General features: G+C 39.5%; 1 protein-coding gene across 18 annotated transcripts in view; it reads left to right on the forward strand.

Annotated features, from left to right (window-relative positions):
• MAGI2 (membrane associated guanylate kinase, WW and PDZ domain containing 2) overlaps positions 1 to 17,119 on the forward strand; it is a 1,255,661-nt gene that overhangs the window by 1,141,571 nt on the left and 96,971 nt on the right. For all 18 annotated transcript variants that reach the window (XM_070617000.1, XM_070617003.1, XM_070616985.1 and 15 more), the window contains 2 exons: positions 4,513 to 4,708; positions 5,136 to 5,279. In XM_070617000.1, coding sequence (XP_070473101.1) covers positions 4,513 to 4,708; positions 5,136 to 5,279 — 340 coding nt within the window. The remainder of the gene's footprint in view (positions 1 to 4,512; positions 4,709 to 5,135; positions 5,280 to 17,119) is intronic.

The following is a 17,119-nucleotide window of genomic DNA, read 5'->3' on the forward strand; positions in this document are numbered from 1 at the left end:
ATCTCAGTTGACCCCACAGAAAAAAGACTGGAGGCTGGTCAAGGTGAATGCAGGTTAAGCAGTTAGAAGTGGCTGCCAGTGTCCACTGAGCCACAAAGGTAATGGCTTGAAAGTAACGAGGGTGTGGAGTAGGGGAAATGTTGAAGGGTTTGAAAGCATTAATGAACGTTAGCATTTTTACTGCGTTGCACTTTTATCTCCGCCCACCCACGATCTAGTGAGGTTCTTTCATTCCACATCATGCGCTTCTGTGAATAAGGCACTTTGAAATTCCAGAAAAAAAGGATGCCATATAAAGATAACATTGTCTTCTCATTGTGACTTGTGTGTAATGGGGAGCCTGGGTTGGGTTGAGCCATTAGAGACGGGCAAGAAGACATGTTCCCATGTTGTTTTCTCCCTTTCGAAGGAGAAAAACAGGACAGCCCATGGGGACATCTCTGAACACTAAATCCTCGCCAGTCTTTTCCATGATTCTAATGTTTTCTGAACATCTGCTTCCCATCTCCTGCCTTCCCCGTTGGGGAAGATCTAAGTGACACCCAGTTTTTGAGTCCCAGAACTCTCTAGGTTCATCACTCACATGGTAGCCAAGCAAATATTTTCCCCCACCACAGGTGTCATTTCCATAAAGCCCTGTTCTATTCTGATGTCCCTCATTCGCTCTCACAGAAAAGTAAATGTCTGTTGTCCTCAGCCGTTTATGGTTTTAATATATTCCAGGGAAGAAAAGCGACTAAGCCCCATAAAGCAAATGCTAGAGGTAAGAGTTTGATGCTCTATAAGAGGAGCAAGCCCAGGTCCCTCGGTAATAAGCCCCAGATGTGTTCTCTTCCACCGCGTGTCATTTCGACAGATTGCACCTGCTTTCCCCAGGACTCATTTCAGCCTCAGGAGGAAGGATCTGAGCCTTCCAGCAGCCCTCGGCCAGCTTCAGACTCTTCTTCTTGGCTCTGCCCCTGTTGATTAACCTCCCAGCCCCAGTCCCATCTTCTCCTTTCCAGAGTCTCATTTCCCTTGAGATGGGCTCTTGCTTCTAGCCTTGGGGAGGGCACTGTCACCCCCGGTGTGCATAGTTCAGTGGGGAGAATGACGATTGGGCGAGGCCACTGTCCTGTCCCCATCTGCTACTAGCTCGCAACCAGGATTCAGCCCCATCACAGGTGCAGTGGTGTTTGGATCATTTTTTTGCCTGAATACACAATAAAATATTTCCTAACTCTGGGGTTAACGGATTGAGCTGATCCAAAGTTTTATAATAACCAAACAAATTTGTCTAGAGTTCTTGGGTATTTTTGCTTCAGTAATATTAATAGCCTGGGAAGGGCCCACTCCAGTCCTAGGGCCTTCTCCTGGCACTCAGGATTCCCAGCACCACTCTTCCATTGTTAGTGGGTGGCTCACTTGCATAGGAATCAAGAGATCCAATAATCTTACAGAAACTAGAACCATTTTCCTGGCTGCATTTAAAGATGGTCATGGTATCAGAGAGAAAATTCTTTGCCTTTTTCTAGGCTAGAGATGTCTCCAAGACAACTTGTATGCCAAGCACACAGTATGAATTTTATTTTTATTTTTTTTATTTTGTGGTGAGGAAGATTGGCCCTGAGCTAACATCTGTTGCCAATTTTCCTCTTTTTGCTTGAGGAAGATTGTCCCTGAGCTAAAATTTGTGTGAATGTTCCTCTATTTTATATGTGAGACACCACCACAGCATGGCTTGACCAGTAGGTCCATACCCAGAATCTGAACCTGCCAACCCCAGGCCACCAAAGCAGAGTGTGTGAACATAACCACTAAGCCACTGGGCCAGCCCTGTATGAATTTCTTATTAGTTCATTTGTACAGGAAGTCCCCACCTACATGTCAAACTAAGCCAGCTCCCATGTTAAAGAGCGACAAAATAAAATGACAATCTGCTTGCAAATTTTCATTTTTTGAGTTAGAATGAGTGAATATTTTATCCTGTCTTATTTACTCTTCGATTGGCTTCCAGCTGACACCCCGCATACCTCTACCCATGTCTCTGTCCCATAACATTCTTTTGGTGTGAGCTCAGGAAACACAAAATAATTTTAATATGGGCATAAGCAAAACACTTATTCAAGGAGAAGCGTTTGTTGAAAACAACAGAAGAGCCATTATGTAAATATTCCAAAACTAAATGTGAATAGCAGAATTCACCTCCCTCAGCAAAGGTAGTTGATATTTGACTGCATTTTAAAGAGCGAGGTCAGTGGAAGAGCCCTGGAAGTAGATTTCCTTCACAGACTTTAAACCCTTAAGGCTGGAAGGAATTCTTGAAAGGCTCACATAAGGCAAAATCCCGCCATAAGATCCCCTGCCACATGGACAGTGTTTCTTGGTTCTGGAACTTGTTTATAGCATAAAATTCTGCTAGAATTTACTGTTAGCAATCTAGTTTTATCATCTCTAAAGTCACTTTAATAAAGGAGTTAATGGCTATGAAGGGTTATACTGATGACCTTCTTACTTAAGTAAAGGAACTTGAAAGAGGTTAATAATACTTCAATAATCTTGTGTTTTCCTTAAATAAAGTGTTTCACAAATTCAAAACAACATAATTTTTGCCCTAGCCGGTGTATCTTCACTTAAAAGTTAGCAACACTCATAAAAAATTGAGCATATTTTTCTTGTTAAAGAGCTGTTCAATGTGCAGCTCGCAAAATCCTGACGCCTGGCCCTGAGGTAGAATGAAGTCTGGGCGCTGGAACGTACGTAGGCTTCCATGACAGCTGTTGCGAGTTCTCCCCGTTCCTATTTCTAAGCTTTCGTGTCATCTCGGGGGGACTCTTCCACTTCACCCTCTTTTGCTGCATCTCGTGACACATCTGGTTAGAAACGGAGCACATGATGGATATTTCATACCCATATCACACCAATAATGAAAATAAAGTGACGGGGCTGGAACTTAAAACCAAGTGACATCTAAACCATCAGGCAAGCTATTTCTAGAAAGGAACCCACACGCACCAACAAATGTCACCCAGTTCAATTCCTTTTGTTTAATTCATGCATTTGCATAGTTAAGCATCTCATTCAAAGCATATTTTAAATAATTCTGTTCTCAGCATACATACTCTCACTGGGGGAGAGGGCAACTCATAGAAGGAGTATGTCGCTTCTGCAGGTTAGGTAACAAATGGGACCTACTCAAAGCATTGATTGAAATAACTACATCACTAACCTCCATCCAAAAACCCCAAATAAATACATCGGCTGCCATCCACTTTCAGTGTGTCCTCACCAAATATTAGATTATGCTAATGGAAATTGTTCAGGTGAATGACTGTTTTAAATATTTAATACTAGTCAGCATCCGTGAGACCATCATCAGCCAGTAAAATGCAAAAAAAAAAATCTAGTCTTAAAGGTAAAAATTCTACCGGTTTTGAACCTGTTTTCATAACACATTTGAGTTTTTCCTTGGTACTAAATAGTTTCTCAATCCCTCAAACCCTCCATATTAATTTTAGATAAAATTATTGTTGTGTAGAGTGTATTTTTTAATCTTCCTACATCCCTGGGTAGCTCATTATAGACCATCATTGTGGCAATTGGCAATGAACCACAGAATTAAGTGGCTTCTCTACTATGGTGAAAGTTTTTTGGCTTACCTTACTCATGACCCCATAATGGCAGGCACTGGCTATTTTAATCTCCTTTTGGAACTGGGAATCTCCTCAGTTTAGAGCAGTTTGGATTCACAAAAGAGCACTAAACAACTCATACCAGTCTCTGTATTTATTTTATCAGTAACTAATATCGAGAAACAAGAAAAAGACAAACGTTGGACATAAACATCTTGGCTTCCCTTCCACCTCATGCCCATGGTAGTATCTGACACTAACCCATTAGCTGTGGTCTCGTAGTTAATCTCTACACAATGTGTCTCTCCTCTTAGCAATGACCCAGTGACTTTCTACCTGATCTGTACGTGGTGATTATACCTTACTATCTCTCCTATAACCTCTGTAATATATTCAAAAAGATCCTACCTAGCAAGTTAAAACAGCCTTTAATTATGTATTTGTAAAGTATTCAGAAATACTGCGATCATGTTTTCATGAAGTAATGAATGGTGCGTGTGTGAGACACAGAGAGAGAGATGGAGAGAGCTGGTTTCCTGGTGTTAAGACAGACTGATATTTTGGGATGTATAGTTAAGTGTTTAGCTCCCTAAATTTGCTGCAATTGTAGTTTTTAAGCAGCCAATGTCAAAGAGGGATATCCATAATCCTTTTCCACAAAGTTCTGGTTGAACCGTCATTTTTACCTTGATTTCTTAAGGAGCCAAATGAAAAGGATACCATATGGCATTTGTCAACGATTTAAAAGTAATGCTTACCATTTGTTGAATCTTTTCATGCTCCTGAAAACGGAAAAGGACCATCAAGAGGTGTGGCCCACGAGGGCCTGGAGGTCATGCGATCATTCCAGTCTCCTTAGAATGCTGAGATACCAAAGCAAGTCCCGTTTCCATCTATTTAGTTACAGGTCCGAAGTAAAAGCGAGGCAAGATGTGAAACCAGACATCCGACAGCCTCCGTTCACCGACTACAGGCAGCCCCCACTGGACTACCAGCAGCCGCCGCCCTTGGACTACAGGCACCCTCCCCTGCTGGACTACAGGCAGCACTCCCCCGACACCAGGCAGTACCCTCTGTCAGACTACCGGCAGCCCCAGGTACCTCAAAGACCCCATTAAACCTCATTTTCTAATGAGCAAACCTGTCATTCACACACACACACTCGTGACTCTGATACACTTATTTATGGGCTCAACAGCAGCGATGAGAAAACTCAAAGGAGAGAGAATATCCCTCAGGTCTACATGCAATAATTACACGTTTGCCAAGTAAACTGGTGAATACGAAAGCAAAGAAGCTACAGAGCACTTCTTTCAATGACCCAGTAAACTGGGTCTGATCTGCTCAAACCTCTGGGGTTTTGTCTTGCATTTTGCTAGACCGTGAAGTCAGGTTACTTCCTCTCACAACGCAGTGTCATTGGGAAGACGTTAACTGCGAAAGAGAAGACAGCAGAAGGGCTGATCACAGAAGCTTCTCTGATACTAAACAATTTTTTATTCCATTTTCTCCCCAACCCCGAAGGATTTTGACTATTTCACTGTGGACATGGAGAAAGGAGCCAAAGGATTTGGATTCAGCATTCGTGGAGGAAGGGAGTACAAAATGGATTTGTACGTGTTGAGATTGGCAGAGGATGGGCCAGCCATAAGGAATGGGAGGATGAGGGTAAGAACAGTCTCTTTTTGTAGAATTGCTTAATTTTGAAAGGAAAACCTACTGTGGTCTTGGAAGAGGGCTGAAGTGTGCTATTAAGCAAACAGACTTGACGTAGGTTTTGCTTTCTTTCTATTTCATGATCCAATTTTCTAAAGGTTTGGCGAAATATTATTTAAGAATTATCATCTCTCTCATTTTCCTGCTTATTGGCTTCTAATTGACAAATCTCCATATAGGGTTTTATATATGCATATAGTTTCTCTAAAGGGCAAACTAAAGAAAAGGAACAATCTAAAGAAGTCCAAGAAATAGCTTGGAACGGAAATATGGCGCCATAAGTTTTTCCATGCTTTGACGATTCAGTTTTCATTTGAAGTTGAATCTTTTGAAATTTATTCTGAGCTTATGCTTTTTTCCCCATGTTTATTAATCAAATGGTTCTGTCTTTCTTTGGAAATATTTCTTTTGTGCTGACTGGTCTTTGGGCTTTGATGTTGGGCAGACAGAAGCAGTGGGAGAAAGGGGGACGAGGCCTTTTGGATATACGTGGTCTTTAAAAATGGCAGCAGTCAGAAATTTTCCAATTAGGGGGTAAGTTGAGGGTGAATTTTTTAATGTAATTTTTTAACGTAACAGTTACTTTGAGGTATCCAATTAATGCGTAACTGAGTCTTCATCTAAAGATAGAAAACAAAATAACAATATAGAACATTAGTCAGTCTCTCTCTCTGTCTGTAAAATGGCAACTAGTAAGCACGTAATAAGTTAGCTATTATAAGTAAAATCTAGAGTTCATGCCTGCCTTCCCTCCTTGCTCTTGAAGTTAATAGAGAAAAGCTGTGGTTCTTGTGTTCTGGAAGCTCAGATTCTTGTGCTGAGCCTCACCAACCAATTGCTCCTGGACAACTGAATGAATCTGTTATTCCCACCACCAAGTCTACCATTGCTCTGATTCTCATTCCCAGGTCAGTGAATCATCCACAGTGCAAAAGTAGAAAGAACATAAATTGTGTCTATTTCTCTTCCTCCCTTCACAATCCCTTAACAACTGGGAAGTATCCAAGTTGGAATTTGGCCCTGCCCTGATCCAACACCAGCCACCTCTTACCCCATCTATGTATGGTTTTAGGATGGGCCTTCACATGGTTTCTTGACTCCCAGCTTTCTTATAACCAGAAGGGCACTTTCTTTTTTTCTTTTTTTCTTTTTTTTTTTGGTGAGGAAGATTGGCCCCGTGCTTACATCTATGCCGATCTTCCTCTATTTTGTTTCTGGGATGCCGCCATAGCCTGGCTGGATGAGCAGTGTATAGGTCCGCACCCAGGATCTGAACCTGCAAACTCTGGGCCACTGAAGTGGAGCACTCAAACTTAACCACTACACCACCAGGCCAGCCCCAGAAGGCCACTTTCTTGACATGCTGCAGAGCCAACTCACAAGTAGTTAAATAAGCCAAAATTAATCCTTGCACTGCAGGTGGAAGCAACACAGAGTGAAGGCCACAGGTGAAACCACCAGAGCCCATGAGAGAGGACGGCTCCACCCCTACCCCGTGGACTTCAGGGGTGGCCTGTGTGGGTTCCAAACGATGGCCACACTTTTGAACAAATGGTCTAAATGGCTGATCGATCTATACAATACTCCCAAGGCATAGAAGCCTAAATATAGGAGTATCTTATGTAAAAAAAATACTCTTTCTTATAGGGTTTAAGCCAGAGCAGTAGCTCTCAGTGTGGTTTCTGTCATCACCATCACCCAGGAAGGTGTTAGAAATGCAGAGTCACAAGCCATACCACAAACCTGCTGAATCAGAAACTCTAGGAGTGGGGCCACCAGGCTGTGTTTGCGTGATTCACCTTCAGGTGAAGCTGGTACAAGCTGAAGTTTGGGAAACACTGAGCTAGAGGGAAGCTGTTGTGACATGGGTATGACACGGGTAGGACATGTGGAGCTCAGGCTTGGTTACTCCCCGCTTGATCTTGTCTGAGGAGATTTCCATTCTGTTCCAGTGGTTTACCTGAGGTCCTTAAATCCATGTAAACACAGATTTAGAATTCTGTAGGCAGGTGCTCAATTTTACGAAAGATGCTTTTTCTTCTGGCAGGTGATAAAAATGAGTCGTCTGCCTGGGTTTCAGAAAATAGTATTTTCACTTCTTGTCAAAGATTATAAAAATAAGCGATATTTCATCATTTCCCATGCCGTTTTTACAAAGCAACCTATTCTTTCTGTGTACAAGCTGTCCGAAAGGAATTACTGTGGCAATTTTAGATAATATGGATTAGTTTATTTTGGACTACAGTATATATATTTCTAACATTTAATTCTCAAAGAAAATGAGCCACTTGAGAGTCATACAAATTCCATGGATCAGATTTTACTGGTTGATTTTATGTCTAATCTTTAAAATAAGGATGAGAACTTGGCAGGGATGATGGAAGACGTTTTCTGCTTTTTATGGGTTATACCTGATATTCAAATGTTTTGAGTTTTTCTCACTCATGGGTTCTTACAGCACTAGTGGAGAATTGTCTGGGGGTGACCATCTCCACGTCAAGAAAAGGGATGACGGTGTTTAAGTTCGAAGGTGCTCGTATTATCTACTGTCAGACAAATATTTTATATCTATACAGTTAAAGATCAATAATTGCTCTTGATCATAGCGCATAATTGATTCAAATCTTGTTTTCATGTTTATTATCAAATGTAATCATTTAAAAAGCTAATCTTTTCCACCTTCCTTAGTGCTCATCAATAATTGGTAATAACTTTTAATTCACAGAGGTGTTTAAATTATTTCAGCAAGGACCAGGATTGATCAATATTTGCATGACTCAATGCTTTGATTATTTTAAACTAATGCATAAACTGGATAAAATATGGGTTACCAATTTGGAAATTTCATGATAAAATTAAGATATAAATCTTAAATATCTATGCAGGTGATGCTTATATGGCAGCTGTTCACTCCGTGGGTACTATAGCTTGGTTTGTAAAGTTCCAAGACTTCTGAGAAAAGTATGTGAACTAGACATCACAGGCTATCATTAAAAATAAACTCAGGAAGAAGAGAAGCCAGTCCCAGGTTCTTCCCAGCCTTTAAAACAGGCGCATTTCTCCTTGTTAATGGGATTCCCCCACCTTCAGTCTTAATGCATTATTTCCTCTATGCCCAAACTAGATACACACATACTTCTTGATCAAGTGAGTTTGGAAAACACAGTAAGTTTTTTTCCCTTTTTCATGCTCAGAAACAGAAGGGAAAAGCCAGGTGATGATCTGGTGAAGGCAGGATATCTTAGATTAAATCCAGTACAGTAAAATTGCTCCACTCGGAATTACTACGAAAGAGCTGGGTGATGCTGAAAAACCATTTCATGTAACGGTCAATGAATTACTGTGCCCTTGGGTTAGGGATGTAAATAATACTACTCTCGAACACTTAGTTAATGCGCCAGATGTCAGCCTCTGCACCTGAGACTTTTCCTGGGTCTTTTACGTTCGTCTTGGTTGTAGGACAGTGATGGTGTGTGTGTGCCTGTTTAGTGGTACAAGGCTTTGCTAAGAATACAGAGAAAACCAGATAGAGTGGGTGTCAGAGAGGGGGCCAGCACGGGTGTGAGACATCCTTCTCACCCCAGGGAGGCTAAGAAATGATGGCACAGATAGACATTTTTAAAGCGTGACCTTAGGCATCCCAGTGATATCCCAGGCACCCGAGAGAAATGCCAGTGGTCGTCTCCCTCAGGGTTCTTTCATGGATCTGGTGAGAGACAGAGACACATCCCAAATGTGAGTCCTAGGTAGATGATTTCACGCTAGGCTCTCTGGGCACCTGCAGTAGTGAGAACTATCTTTGGCAAATCAGACTGTTTGACTTTCAGATTGATTAATGAGTACTCCCATGGAATATGGATCTTTTTTCCCTCCTTGGAAAGCATTGTATGTTTACTCAATTTTTGTGTTAAATAAATACTTTCTTTCCACTTGATGAAACAAAAGTCCAATCAGGCAAGTATCCTGATAACGTCCTTATCCTGAGAAGGTATCCTGAGAAGGTCCATGGGTTCCCTCCAAGTAGGAGAATGGGCTGACAGCAGATCAGTCAGGAAGTTGTAAAGAAAATCGTGGCTCCTTCTGAGGGTCAGGTTCACAAACCAAAGTCTAGACACAGAGGAGAGGACAAGAAATTCATTTTCAGAAGATCAGTTAGATGCTTTATTTAAAAGAGAGGTTCTAGGACCCTGCGTATCAGAAGCATACAAGAGTAACTAAATAAATGAATTTAAAGATCTACTAAACTATGACTATTTTGAGCCCTACTAAAGCTTCAGCCCGACTCCAAAAATAAGCAAACCTCCACAATAAGCAAACCTGGTGCATTTGCTTTATTAAACTTAGAAACATCAGTTCACTTTGTTGAACCTCAGTGCCTATTAAATAAGAACAACAATACCCACTGTACAGAGTTGCTGGGAGGGTCTGAGAAATTTTTCAGGAGGTAGTATTGACTTTTTTATTAAGACAATAGAGTGAGGTACTAATTTATGAGGGACTTACAATATTAAAAGAGGGACTTAGACGTTAAGATACGTCCTAAAATATAATGTGAACAGAATAATGCAGTTAGAATAAATACCAAGAGAAACCATGTGAATGGTAATTACATGAAATATTCACTTTATCAAAAAAAAGTAGAGAGTAGCAAGTTTTGACTTTAATTACTATATTGTTTTTCAACATCAATTAATGCTGATGTCTTAAAAGCTAAAGAGACCAGGGGCCAGCCCAGTGGCATAGTGGTTAATTCCACATGTTCCGCTTCAGCAGCCCAGGGTTTGCAAGTTCAGATCCTGGGCGTGGACCTACACACTGCTCATCAAGCCATGCCGAGGCAGGCATCCCATATACAAAGTAGAGGAAGACTGCCACAGATGTTAGCTCAGGGACAATCTTCCTTGAGCAAAAAGAGGAAGATTGGCAACAGATGTTAGCTCAGGACCAACATTCCTCACCAAAAAAAAAAGAGAGAGACAAAACACAATCCATAAATGTAGAAAATAAAAACATAATCATTATGTCTGATTGCTTTTCTTCAGTCATTCAAGAAGGCCAAGATGAGAGAAACACAAATGACATTCAGATTTTAAGGAAAAGTGTAAGAACGGATTAAAAATATTAAGGGATCTGATGTAAAATGAAGACTTCTTAAGTTTTTAAAATAGTCTAATAAAGTTGACAGAAAATTTTCATAATGGAAAAATTTCATACCAGAATAAATCTCTGATAGAAAGCTCTTAAGGACACAATCTAATTAAAAACTGAAAATAAATAGAAAACACAGGCAAAGAATAATGAGAATAGGAAATAATTTATTGGTGAAGCTCAGTGAAGCAGGGAATCTAAGAAATCAAGAGACATTTGGAGGGAAGGGACTGTAGTCCTTAGTGCTTCAGTAAAAATCTGAAAGTCGAATTAAGAGAATCTGGAAGGAGATCAAGTTTGCTCTTGAAAAAGTACAATATTTTCCTGCTTCCATAAAAATGTAAATTTTCCCCATTTCCATAAAATATATTTTCTATTATAATAAAGGACATTTTTTAACTTCATCACCTTAAGAGCTGCGTAACAGCTGGATATGCCTGCTTAGCATCACGTAAATGTATTTATAAAATGGCTCACCTTCTTCCTGAAACTCATATGACATCAGCATCTGCCTGCAGTGGGTTTTGGAGTTAGAGAACAGTGTGCGAAAAAGATACTGTTTGGGGCCGGCCCGGTGGTGCAGCGATTAAGTTCGCACGTTCCACTTCGGCACCCAGGGTTCGCCAGTTCCGATCCCGGGTGCGGACATGGCACTGCTTGGCATGCCATGCTGTGGTAGGCGTCCCACATATAAAGTAGAGGAAGATGGGCACGGATGTTAGCTCAGGGCCAGTCTTCCTCAGCAAAAAGAGGAGGATTGGCAGCAGATGTTAGCTCAGGGCTAATCTTCCTAGGGAAAAAAAAGAAAAAAAGATACTGTTTACCCGCCATTTTCTTCTAATGAAAAGAAATATTCCCTGATAACAGCTTCTTTTGAATTTGTCATCTCTCCTTCTGTGCTCCAGAAATGACTCAACTGCGACTACAAAAGTATTTTATTTTACATATTGTTTTTATTAAACATAAAACCATTTAGAAGAATATTTCTAATATCTGTAATAGGTATAAATATGAACAATGATAAAGCACCCGTGAACCCACAGCCTAGCTTAAAAAAAGTGAGCATTACCAATCTCCCATGAGTCCATTCTCCTCCCACACGCCATCCCCCAGGAGTAACCAGCACCCTAAACATTGCCCTTCCTTCTAGTTTTACCACACATGTGTGTATCTCCCAACTGTCTCATTTAGTTTTGCACACTTTGTGAGCTTCACATAAAATAATCATATTCATACTGTTCTCTGTGGTTTGCTTTTTATACTTTGTGTTCCTAAGACTCATCCAAGTTGACACATGAAGCTATAGTTCATTTATGTTCACTGCTGTAAATCGTTTATAGATAGATATGTAGATATAAATGAATACGCTACAGTCTGTAACAATTATCTATGGAGATTTGAGATGTTCCCTGTCAGTGGACATTTGGGTTGTTTCCAGCTTTTTGTAACTAATACAATCCTTGTCCATATTTCCTAAGGCACAAATGCAAGAATTTCACTAGATTAGCCTATATACCTAAGAGGGCACATATTTAACTTAACGAAATAACACAAAAATACTTTCCTAGATGATTGTACAAATTTATACTCATACCAATGATGTATAAGAGTTTCCCTTACTACACATCTTCATAAGATATTTCAGGTTTTTAAATTCTCACGCTGGAAGGTAGAAAATGACACATAATTTAGGTATGAATTTTCAATTCTTGATTACAAATACCATTCATCATCTTTTCTTATGTTTATTGGGCTTTCATGTTCGCTCTTATAAAAACACCTATTCCTGTCTTTTCCCCATGTTCTGTTGCATTGTTCCTTCTTTTCATATTGATTTTAGAAGTATTTATATGTCCTTAGTGATAATTTTTCATCGATCGATGTGTTGCAAGTATCTTACCCCAGTTTATGGCGTGTATTTCACTTTCTTTGCGACGCCCTTTGATAAACGGAAGGTCCTAATTTTAGTGCAATTGACTTAATCAACCTTTTCCTTTATAGTTTCCACTTTCTGTATCATCTTTGAAAAATATCCCTAACTCATATTTTTAAAGATCCTCTCCTATAACTTTTCCTAAAAGCTTTATAGTTTTGCTTTTCTTATCTAAGTCTTTAACCACTTAGAACTGATTTCTCTTTGGAGTATAAGGTAGAAATCCAATTTCAATTTTTCCATATGGATAACCACCCGTCTCAGCATCATTTATTCCCTATCCCCTCATTTCCCCCTAATCTGCAATGACAGCTATAAGAAACAAAATTTTGTAAATGCAATGGTCTATTTATAGGTTATTTATACTGTTCTACTGGTCTATTTTTCTATACCTACATCAATACTATACTTATCTACCTCTTAATAAGTCTTGAGTTTTGACAAAGAAACTGCCCGCCCCTTCATCCCCAGACACGCATCTTAATTCGTGGGGAATGTTTGGATGTCCTCCGGCCTTTGCTCTTCCAAGGAAATTTTTAGAATATGCTTGTCCTACTAGGATTTTTATTGGGGCTTGGAATCTGTAAATGAATGTGAGAAAACCTATGTCTTTGTTACACTGAGTCTTTCTATCCACGAACATGATATAATCCATTTATTTAGGTTTTCCATAAACTCTTTAGAGTTTTCATGCCTGCAAATTTTTGCTAGATTGATTCTAGGCACTTTGTATGTTTTATTTTTGCTCTTGAATGTAGTACTTTTAATGCAATATTAAAGTTAACTGTTTCTTACCAGTGACAAGATCAACAATTGATTTTTGTACATTGATCAATCATATCATGCAAAATTAACTAAACTGTCATTAATTCATAATTTACCTTTAGCTACCTCTGGATTTTCTACGTAGTTAACCACATTTTCTGCAAATGATGAGAGTTCTACATCTTCCGTTTAAGTCCTTTTATTTCTTTTCTTTCATTTGACTGCATTGATTCAGCTTCCAGTTTGATGCTGAATAGAAGTGGTCAAAGCAAGCATTCTTGTTTTATTTCTAATCTTAAAGTGAATGCTTTTAACATTTCACCATGAAACGTAGTGTTTAATGAGTTTATATAGATAACCTTTATCAGATTGAGAATGTCCCCTTCTGTTACTGGTTTGCTAGAGGGTTTATTATGAATAGACATTGGATTTTATCTACTGTTGTTACATCCATGGACAGTATCGTATGATCTTTTTTCTTTAATATGTTAATTAACATTGTTAATTAACATGATTAATCATAGTAATGGGTTTCTATGTTAAATCACTCTTGATTTCCCCACATAAGTCCTACTTATTCGCGATGTATCTTTCTGAGGCATTGCTCAGCTCAGTTTTCTATTTCCTTTAGCATATTTGTTTCTATGTTCTTGAAAATGGCGTTAATTTTCTTTTCTTGTGGGGTCCTTGAATGATTTTTATGTCAATGTTATACTAGCCTTATAAAGTGAGAAAGAGAATAACCCCTTCTGCTGCTGTTGCTGCTGCTGCTATCTGGGAAAGTTTACTTAAGTTGAGAGTTGTCCTTGGATGTTTGGTAGAATGCACCTGTAAATCCATCAAAACCGAGTATGTTTTCTTCCTGGGAAAACTTTAAGCCAGTAGTTACATTTTCATAATAACTAGGGTATTCTTCAGGTTTTCTGTTTCTTCTCAAATTGATTCTGATAATTTTGTTTTCTCTTTAATAATTTTTTCTATTCTATTTTCATTTTCTATTCATTTCATTTTCAACTGTATTTCATATAATAGTATATTCTTAACGTTTGAAGCATTTTTATTTATGTCCCCTTCTCATTGATTTGACTACTGTTTGTTCGTGTATTCTTTGTTTTTCTTTATTAATCATGCCAGAGATTTGTCCATTTCTTTAATTCTTTTAAAGGACCAGCTTACATATTTGTTCTCTTGCTTATTCATTTCTGGTTTTATATCTAATATTTCTCTCCCCCATTTTCTTTTTTACTCTCTTGTTCTTTTCCTTGCTCCTTAAGTGGATACTTAGATCAGTAATTCTCAGGTTTTCTTCATCTCTACTAATAATATATAAATTTAAGGCTGTAGTTTTGATATGTAGTATGTTCATTATTTTAAGTTCGAAATATATTCTAATTTCCACTATGATTTCTTTTTTGATTGAGCTATAATTGACACATAACCTTATATTAGTTTCAGGTGTACAACATAATGATTCGACACTTGTATACATTGCAAAATGATGACCACAATAAGTTTAGTGAACATCTGTCACCATGCAAAATTCCAAATTTTTTTTCTTTGAATGAGAAATTTTAAGAGCTATGCTCTTAGTGACTTTCAAATATATAATACAATATTATTAACTATAGTCACCTTGCTGTACATTACAGCACCATGACACTTACTTTGTAACTCGGAGTTTGTGCCTTTTCACCCCCTTCACTCATTTCGCCCACCCCCCACCCTCCTGCCTCTGACAACCACAAATCTGTTCTCTGTATGTATTAGCTTGATTTTGTTTAGATTCCACATATAAGTGAGATCATATTTGTCTTTCTCTGGCTTATTTCATTTAGCAGAACACTCTCAAGGTCCATCCATGTTGTCCCAAATGGCAAGATTTCCTTCTTTTCTAAGGACAAATAATATTCTATTGTATATATATATATATATATATATATATATATACACCACATCTTATCTATTCATTCACCCATGAACACTTAGATTGTAACCATTATGATTTCTTCTTTGACTCAAGGATTATTTAGAAGATGTTTTTGGTTTTTATTTCTAAATGTGTAGGGATTTTCTGGTTAGTTTTCTATTTTTGATCTCTAGTGTAATTCCATTGTCATCAGAGAATATATTCTATATGATTTCAATCTTCCAAGTTTGTTGGGACTGGATCTTTGGCCTGACACGTTCAGTATTTTGTATATGCTCTATGAGTGCTTAAAAGGAATATGCATTTTATAACTGTTGAGCACAGTGTCCTATATATGTGTTCATTGGATAAAGCTTGATTACTATATTATCCAAGTATTCTATATTCTTACTAATTTTGATCTATTTGATCTATTAAATACAGAGCCAGGTTCTTTAAAAAAATGTTCTGTTAATAATTTTGTAAATTTTTTTGATCTGTTTTTACTTTGTATGTTTTGAGACCGTGTTATTTGGTACTCAGGTATTTGTTATATTTTCCAGGTGAATTGAATCTTTTATCATTATGCAGTAACCTTCCATGTCTCTGTTGATGCTTCTTACTTTAAAGTCAGTTTTGTCTGATATTAATATAAGTACACTACTTTTCTTTGTCTGGTTTGTCTCTTTTATCCTTTTGCTTTCAACCTTTCTGTGCCCTTCATGTGTTTCTCTGGTTTATGTAGCTGGATTTTTTGACAATATATTTTAACTAGATCATTTTAGTCAATTTACATTCATTTTTATTTAATTCTATCACTTTCTTTTGTCCCTTTTCTATTAGGCCAGCTTTTTCTCTCTCACTCTTTGTATTCTTTTCAGCTTCTTTTGAATAGTCCTTGGGGTCCCAGCTTATGAAGGTATCTCCCATTAGACTACCTCTTGTAGCCCATAAGCTGTATTTTCTATGCTTGGTGCCCAGTCATCAAAATGGAAACTGGAGCGTCCCTGGAATCAGCAGGAACTTTCTGGTAAAAGCTTCCTTTGGCATTTGTTTACCTCCCAGGAGTGCTACTTTCACTTTGTTTTTTGGGGTCAGAGAATTCCTTACTTCTTTGCCTCTCCAGCATGGCAAGACCAGTCAGGGCATCTAATCGGTAGAAACGCAAGTTTAAGTCACATTTACCTTCGATGACCGACTTACGGTTGCTAAAACTATTTCGGTCTTAGAACTGGAAATTAGCCCCTCCTCAAAGTGTCCCCGTGTGGGAGCTGCAGAGGGGATTCCTACATGCAACCGTGCAGTCACTCTGCAGCCCCGCTCTGATCCTCCTCTCCAACTCCAGCCCCACTTCTATGGGTCCCCTGCCCACAAAGCCACTGAGGAGTCCTTGCAGCAGCTCTAGCCCTGCCCGGGACCTCCTCAGGCACAGGCTCACTCTGGGTGGTACCCGTGCTCCAGCCCTGCCCAGGAACTCCCTGGCCAGGGGCTGACTCTGGGCGGTCCCGAGGCCACCAGCCCTTGTGATGCGCACACCGCTCCCTGGGTGCTGGGCGGAGAGAAGCTTAGTCCCCTCCTCACCCTCTGCCACCCTTTGCCCCTCAGGGCTGTCGCAGCTCTGCCTGGGCCCACAGTCTCACAAAGGGTGGGGGCTGGTCACTGACTCAGGTGCCTGCCCCAGCCGGCCAGGGGACATAAATGAGTGAAGAATGGAGGGCCATTGCTCCTCCCGAGGAGCAGCCACTACCACCTAGGCCAGTTGTCCATGAGCCGGAACACTGGCTTCCTCCTTCTAAGTCTTCGATTTTTCAAGAGAAAGCAAAAGTCTGTATTTCTAAGAATTAACCAGACTTGAAATAAATATTCTTTGTTCATTTAAAAAAGCTGTGCATGTCGAACCAAGCCAGTCTACAGGCAGTGTGAGGCTCCCAGCCACCCTCTTTTGTCACCAGCTGTAAACAGAGAGCCATGGAGGGCAGTGTGGCTGTGAGAAGGGAGGGGTGGCGCAGTCCCTATAAGGGTAGGGTCTGGGGTGCCCGC

The sequence above is a fragment of the Equus przewalskii genome, chromosome 4, assembly GCF_037783145.1.
Source record: "Equus przewalskii isolate Varuska chromosome 4, EquPr2, whole genome shotgun sequence".
Classification (NCBI taxonomy): domain Eukaryota; kingdom Metazoa; phylum Chordata; class Mammalia; order Perissodactyla; family Equidae; genus Equus; species Equus przewalskii.